Source organism: Vanessa tameamea, chromosome Z, assembly GCF_037043105.1.
Source record: "Vanessa tameamea isolate UH-Manoa-2023 chromosome Z, ilVanTame1 primary haplotype, whole genome shotgun sequence".
Classification (NCBI taxonomy): domain Eukaryota; kingdom Metazoa; phylum Arthropoda; class Insecta; order Lepidoptera; family Nymphalidae; genus Vanessa; species Vanessa tameamea.
The window spans coordinates 333,332-341,545 of record NC_087341.1 but is presented as its reverse complement, the minus strand read 5'-3'; the positions used below and the strand labels follow the sequence as shown (position 1 = coordinate 341,545).

The 8,214-nt window shown below is 45.9% G+C and overlaps 1 protein-coding gene across 4 annotated transcripts in view; it reads right to left on the bottom strand.

Annotated features, from left to right (window-relative positions):
- Window positions 1–2,982: 2,982 nt before the first annotated feature.
- LOC113403975 (protein NDRG3) overlaps window positions 2,983–8,214 on the bottom strand; it is a 72,285-nt gene continuing 67,053 nt past the window's right edge. For 3 of the 4 annotated variants that reach the window (XM_026644681.2, XM_026644679.2, XM_026644684.2), the window contains 3 exons: window positions 7,755–8,000; window positions 7,240–7,324; window positions 2,983–4,276 (listed from right to left, as the gene is read on the bottom strand). In XM_026644681.2, coding sequence (XP_026500466.2) covers window positions 4,146–4,276; window positions 7,240–7,324; window positions 7,755–8,000 — 462 coding nt within the window. In that variant the 3' untranslated portion in view covers window positions 2,983–4,145. Of the gene's footprint in view, window positions 4,277–5,231; window positions 5,349–7,239; window positions 7,325–7,754; window positions 8,001–8,214 lie in introns of all 4 variants that reach the window. The other variant, XM_064220536.1, reaches the window with a different exon arrangement.

Below are 8,214 nucleotides of genomic sequence, written 5' to 3'. Positions count from 1 at the left end.
GTGCGATGTGACATTATGAAATTAACTGTTCTTCGTATGACTTGATGTGCGTTGAATTCAATTTATTTGAAAGCAAGCATGCACTGTGTGTGTGTGTGTAGTGGATATCATATAAAATATTTGATTCTCACATGTAACTTATATGTATGTACGTGTATTATAAGTGACTTCGTGACGAGTAGATTTGTAATCAAATATATTGTCACATATGTGTGATAAGTCTTGTAGATAAATATCGCTTATGTAACGCTATATATAGCTATACTGTGATTAATGTTTTGAATTCGAGTTTAATATACTGCTGACTGTATTTGAAATTCTTCTGGTGATGTGATTGTTACAAACCGATCCGGCTGTAAAGTGTTTCGGTGCGCAGTAAGCGCTCGGCACGCTCGCTCGGCTGCGATCGACACGTACTTAAGCGAACCCGCTTGCTTCCGCTCTTGTTTGTTCCTCAATATAGAACTAGACGTTAGTACTAATCTCGTATGTAATACCACATAAGAAACATGTTGATTGTAACAATATACATTTTTGTAAAGTATATTTTATAAGATATCAGTACAAATATATAAAGGTGCCGAAATAACGTATTCGTATTGTCGACCGACAGCTCGCGCGCGAAGAGGGGCGCTCGTACGTGCGCTTCGTATTTCATTTGTCGACCCCGAACACGCCGACGTCTCTACGACGCGACGAGTCCGCTTCGGTCGCGATCGGATCTGGCAATGATATTTATCAGAGGGCACGTCGAGTCGGAGACCGCCGAAGGGCGCCGGGTGCCCGTGGAGGCCGGTCGTCTTCACTTTGTATGAAAGCGTCGACGGGGTCATTAGCTTAAACGTTGGTCGCGAATGTCGTTATGATCCATTGATACCATAACCAAGACGCAGTGCTCACTCGCCAGTGCTCGCCTAGACGTCGCTAGCTCGTTTCAGAAATACATATTTTTATAACTAGCAATAATCTGTTGATATCACGTGTACCGAGTGTTAATAGTTGTGTAGAAAAATACGAGGCGCGATGGAGTCGTTATAGTTGTTGCCGGTACACCTGACGGAGACTGTTCGTAGTATTCGTGACAAGCCTCGCCAGCGAGTCGCTACTCGCTGAATACTAACTGTCCGGTTCGAGGAGAATCGTCTAGTTATACTTTATTATAGTGTTAGCCGTTTTGTCGCGTGATCACTCAGAACAGCAGCGGGCCGCTGGAGCCGCGTCTCCTCGTGTTTATATTTAGCGGTCGGTCTGTACGCGCGCCACATCTAAGATTGCGATTATCTTATCGTTTAACTGACAACTCCTTCGAGCGTGAATTAGTGAAGGATACAGCGCGGGCTGAGCCCGTAACCCGCATTACGAGATACATCTTTCATAGTTGTCGGACTACTGAATAGGTAATGCTTGAAATGCCCGCAGAGGTGAGGTCGGTGTGCTCAGCGTCGGCCACTGAAGCTGCGGCCACACCGAGCGAGCAGTCGGCGCAGCAGGCGATGAGCCTACTGCGAGTTATCTCATACTCATCGCTGTTCTCCAGTGCGCGTGCGAGGAGATGCTTCCGATCTGTATTTACTGATAAATAAACTTCAGATGTTGTCGTTCGCGACTCGGCCTTGTTAGTTAATCATATATTACTGAGAACTCCCGCGGCGGCTCCTCGGATGGCGTTATGATGGCGTGGCGTGTTCGCGCACTTGCATGGATCGTCCGATCACGGCGATGTGGACGGGACGTGTTTGACGATATTTGCTGAGACACGTAATTCCGCCCACGTGTCAGAGCTCCTAGCTCGTGTTCTGGTATGTCGCGTATCTACTGTCTCGCCCGAGCAGAGCCACGATGGAAGTCTCGAACTGCGTTGAGCTGACGCTAGGTTCCGTATGTTACTCTTAATAAATACACAATATACAAGTTACACGCATGTTGCATACGTAGTTTATAATTGTTTACTAAGCAAAAAGAGAATTGTGTATATTAATTATATTATGTTTGTTGTAATTCACTCATGCTCGTGATCGTTTTCTCGACAACATAATTGTCGTATTATTGGATTTCTTCCAGACTTGTAATAAATGTTACGATATTTGTAGAAACGTTTCTGATACTTCGAAACCCGAAGATTCTAATTGGATTTAGTTTGATGTTGTTGATTCTTGGAGCGGTTAAATGTTTGTGGTTGAAGCTTCACACGAGTTGTCGATGATAACAAATATGGAAACGCATTTGTAAAACGGGCAGCGAACGCTCACGCGCGCTGCCGGGAACGGAGTCATCGTTTCATACGCACCGCTTTCGACACGTAACCTCAACCTCAAACAATTAACTTGAAATGGATAAGGAAACAAGTCGTTATGTATTTGAGATTATGAAATGTTGTAAGATGATAAACTGGCAACACACTGCCGGCTGGCTAATTGTCGACGCGGACGCCCGCTGTGATAATGAAGACAAACTTTATCCGTAACGACCGCGTAGACGACGGACGGTTAGCTCGCCGCCCGTGTGCGCTAGCGATACTGTAATATTCGACTGTTACGTTTAACGCGCTCCGTTGCGTTTGTGCGACGCGAGCGCCGCGAGAGGATTTATAGCGGTAATACAATACCCGGTCGGCGTGCATGGAACTGTGAGATGTATTTACAGTGGTTGTGTTACCGTACGTTAGATTGTATTTACTCACTCGTTCTCTTCACGTGATCGAGCGTTACGTAATCTACGGTGAATTGATATTCAATATATGAACGTATTTATAACACATATTTTGTATATTAGCATACGATTTATAAATATATCCGTCTGTCATAGTACTGCTGGTGTATCATTTATCACATAGTGTAAGGTATCGGTCAAAACAGGCTTTTTCAATCACACTTGACTGTCTACTGTCATTTCACAGAATCATTTTAAACATAAAGCTACCACCGTTCAGAACGTGTGGTCCGCGTCGAGCGGTCGGTGTCTGGAAATGAAACGCCATTAATTATTATAAAATCACATTTTATTGTATTCATAATAAAGTCACACAAGTTAACATAATATATAAAAACAAAACAGCTTAGGAAATTGAGATTCTAAAAATTAATTTATAATATTTATATAAGTGTACTTCTACGAAGCTTCAAGAATTGCCGGGAAAGTAGTTCGCGAACGCGCGTCGCTTCGCGTCACTCGGCGATAACACTACTCGGACTAGCTACGGAATAGCTACGGAATAGCTACGGAATAGCTACGGAATAGCTACGAGAGGAACCAACGGCTCCCACTAAGTCGCACTCTCGGTTGCTCGAAGCGAGTGCGCACAACTACACGTGTCCGCCTCGGGAAACACGCTCCACTAATAACGAATGCTGATCCGACGGACGCTGGCCTCGGTATTGAACATCGGACCACGAAACGCGCTCCTGACACCTGATAAATTATTACTTGTAAAAAAATCTGCGAACTATAACAATATTTCGAACAATGAATCGTCAAAAATGTCTTGGTCTTACACAGCACAGCACAGACACAGACGCCGGCCCGCGGCGCGAGAGTCGTCGTGTCCGCCTGCGCACTCCGTATGTCGTATACGAGCAGTCGACGTTAATGTATAGATTAATCGTGATTGTAGTAAAATGGTCTCAAAAGTTACCGTAGTGATATAGAACGGCGCGTCGACCCGAGCCGCTCGCCCACTGCCTGCCGGCCCTCCGGCGTCACTCTCGTCCTTCCTAACCTAAGCTGTTGTCCCTCCGACATATGTACACTTACAATTATACGTTCCAGCAGCGGACCTTACCGTTCACCTCTACCGACCTCCATAACACTTCGACGGGAATGCGGTATTCCTACTTAACTAAATTAAATTAAAATAAATAATTAAAGCTCCTATACGTATCGCTACTCGAGCCGCAAGCGAGTCGCCTAAATCTAATCCGAACGAGTAAACTCAACCTTAATCCAAAATATAAATCGATCAAAAATTATTAATTGACGAAAATCAGATATGCTTGTTGAGATTTGGAAATTAAACGCTTTCGAACGAACGCTTGAACGAACAAAACGATGTGCAAGAAACGTGTTGTGAGCGCGCGCGAGCCGAGCGGTGCGCGGTGCGGGTGCGGGTGCGGGGCGGGGCGGGGCGGTGGCGGAGGTCGGGCGGCAGCTTAGCAGACGACCGCCTCGGAGATGGGATTCTCGGTGATGCGGATGACGGGCGAGTGGCGGCAGGCGCGGCGCCGGCCCGCGTCGGACAGTCGCCGGAACGCGACGATCTTCGTCGGCGACAGTGGCGCCACTGCGGACCACAAACCAACCACGATTAGTATCGCTGAGGAGAAATTCAACTGCAATATTAGTACGACAACGCCACGGCGATGATCGGGTGTTTACAGGGCACAGGTCACTCGCGTCCCAGTCGCTAGTATTTCGCTTAAATAAGCAAGCCAGCTCGGGAGCGTACAAGCGTATGTAGTTATTTTCGAGTTATAAGACTATTTAATGTAGACTCTTCTATGATATGCTCAGCGAGGTAGTTCCTCGCAGTATACAGAGTCACGTTAGAAATTGTAAGGACCCAATATTTATGAAAACACATCTATGAACATTTTGATATTAGTGAAAATAATAATATAACTTAAACATGCACTGCGTGCGCACTATAGTTTGGTAACATTGTAAGTTGTGCAAAGTGTAAACAAAACGTCAACTTAAAGTATTAGCGGGCTGTTTTATTTAGTCTGTGTCAACAGTAACGTAAACGCGGTCACAGATCATCATGCGACTTTGTTGTGTTTACATTTTGTGTAAATGAAACTGACGCGCACGACACGATGTGTCACGTGAAGTCTACTCATTTTATAAGCAGCCACGTGACGCGTGTGTCATGGCGACTGCAAGTGAGGCCGACCGTCCGCCAACAGTACCGAGCCGTGACGATAGCGTTCGGACACCGGTAGGGCGCCTCGGGCTCGAGTGCGGGTGGACGGTGGGACCTACTTCAGTAAACGTTCCATATCTGCGTCACACATCCGACGTAGTCCAATGGCGGGTATTCGAAGAGTAATTTGTGTTTAAGTTACAAAGATTTACAATACACGAATACGTGGCGCCGATTTAATATAACCCTTTGGACGTGTTTTCGCATAAGTACATACGAGCAGCGCTACTGATACCTCGCTAGCACGTAGCACCGTTAAAGATAAAACGCGTCCAAAGGAAAAGGATGAAAATAAAGTATCCAAACAACTTACTTTGTCTACAAGGCTCACAACAAAATACCGGCTATTCCGTGGCTGAGATAGAGGCGATAGAGGCGACCGAGGCGGGCCTACTCACGGTCGATGCTAGTTTGTGCAGAGCCAACACGGCTACGAGCGGGAACAGAGAGGAGAACATCAAACATGCGCGCGCCGACGCGGCGAGCGACGCGTGCGCACTGGGCGGTCGCTCGCCGCGGGCACGTGGTGTACAAAACTCGTATAAAAGTAAAGCGTGTCTAAAATATAAACATTTGGCAAAACAGGTGTTCGCAACTACTTACCGTCTTATTGATAAACTTGACATTACATTTAAGCGCACAGCCCGGCCGATCGATATTTCTGAATAAATGTAAATAAAGCGGTAAATTATACTGTAATATATTTTATATTGTATACAGATATCAACCCGGCCGGACTCGGTGCGAGTGCGAGGGAAAACGTTACTCGACTGTTTCGTTGGATATACTCGCGTCAGGCAAGAGGCCAACGCGAGACGTATAACTCGTTACAAATAAAAATACTTCAACGATCACAACCACAACCGGCAGCCGAGTATGTTTAGGGTCGTTTATTAATAAGACGGTTACAAACGTAAAGAGCTGATTATCGTAGAATCTAAGAGACAAACTAGTAAGGTGTTCTGTATCGCGTTCGAATTGTCCGCGCGTATGAACGCGTTAACAAACAACGCGGTTGCTGTCATACGTACTGTACGCTGCTATGAATAGTCAATTCGCTTTACTAAAGAAACAGAATTCAATCCAATTATATAAAATAAATCAATTTGGTCATCTGTTCCTTTCCCAATCAGTTTCCAATCCATTTTATTGAATAATATAACCTCAAACAATTTCATTGACACATCGTAATCGCTCGAGTTGTTTGAAGACGTTAAATTTTTAAGTAGATAAACGATGTTCCAGTTCTCTAATAATTGATTATTAATAAGTGTAGGTACTGCAGGGCGACATTTGAATATTCGATGTAGACGCGGAACTAGAGCGCATCGCGCACGACCGCCGGCCTCGCTCGGCAGGCGGCGGCGCGGGGGCGGCGCGGGGGCGGCGCGGGCGAAATGTGGTGGCAACACAAAGTGGAATGCGAGCTCGTCTGTGGCCATACTATACTAAACGATACTATTCATAGTGCCTAGCGATATAAACAGAAATAAAACATTTCGAGACTTATTCATTCGTAACATTGTAACGCAAGCGTTTAAAGGCGGCGGCGGTTCCGATGTGTATACATATAATATACAAAAGGGGACAGCATCCCAAGCCGATACTTAAAAAACGTTTTATTTCAATGTTACAAGTAAATCTACGGACGACAGTGTACAATATGAAAATACTCAATAAACCATCACACAAACTATTGAAGTTGTTGACGAATAATAGCAAGCGGTCCGCTAGTACGTACCATGTCAGGGGCCGCTAACTCAAGGCAAATCCAGGCTCAAACATAACGGTGGAAAAGAAAGAAGCCATTCAGACCGATTGCATTATAAACACCAATTGCATTGCATCGCAGACTTCTCGAATTGGTCGGGTTGTAAGCGTCATCGCGTGCACTAACTAGATATCGTACAGTGAGATAACTATTTCCGTATTATGAGACCAGTGTAGTGTAACAAGGGCTCTCGGGATCCGACCTCGGCCTCCAGCCGTACAATACAATGACTGTTGGAACCTCTCGTTGTTCATTTCGTGGAGCAAAACGAGCAATGAACATCAATACTACTGCTCAGTAACAGAAACATAAATACAATTTCATTCACATTAAAATAAGTGTATGCTATACGCGACAAAAACTAGTTGTAATATTTATCTCCTACCTACATTATTATAATAATAGAAAAATCTTATGCAAGAATCAATTTCATACAATATAATTGATATAAAAAAGTATGGCAACATTTAATTTAATACTCAAATTGGCAATACCTCAAAATGATCGGTTATAACACGTAGATGCGTCCGTGCCGCATCAGCTCACTTACCGTAGCCCTCACCCTGCAGGAACAGGCGGAAGGCTTCCGAGATCTTGCCGGGTTGCTCCTCCAGCACCATGGCGGAGTCGGATATCTGGAAAGTTCAAACAACAGCTCATAGCAGAAAATCTAAATGTTATAAAAACGTGATGTCCCTCGCGTCTGTAACTACACTGACTTATCCTCACAGCGGTCATGCGAAGCGGTACTCCAACTTAAGAGCGGTGTACACAGCGGGGCTTATTGTGAACGTCAGTGCGACGATGTCATTTTGCTGTCTTATCCGAGTCGATGTTACGGTTTTTAGTATCAAGGGACAGTATCACCATCGCCATCGTTTCGAGCCTGATATCGGCGATACTGGATCAAAACAAGCGTTTAACTGTGAGGCCGCTCGTCTCAGCCGACAATAAAATCAGCACGAAATTAAAGCTAGTATGAGAGCAGCTCGCCATTGAGACGCGCCGGTCGTGCAGACGCACGAGGCGGCGTAGAGTGCGAGTGACGGGCAGTGCGGCGCGTACCTTCATCCAGGTGGAGTTGGCTGGGTGCAGGCGCGCGTTGAACGAGACGGTCTGGTCGACGTGCGGCGAGAGCGCGGCCGTGAGGTTGAGCACGGGCGCGCGGATGGAGGCGGAGTCGCGTGCGATGCCGAGGTCGCTGCGCCGCGCGTAGCTCTCCACCAGCATGGCCAGGTTGCCGGGGTTCACGTGCCGCCGGAAGTACGTGCGGTACATCTGAGCCAGGTCCGGGTTGCGCTCCTCGGGACACTGCACACCACCGCGCACCGATTAACTCTATATATCAATTTGACACACTCACTCGCTTCGAACTCGTTTAAAACAATTATTATTAAACTTCGGTAACGAGGAATGACGTGTTGATTTCCTATGCGTAATATTCCAATTTTGCAGTAGACGAGACTCGCACGCGAATATAAGATGATATTCGAAAACTGCACCAGTCGACGTTTCATGTTTGCAG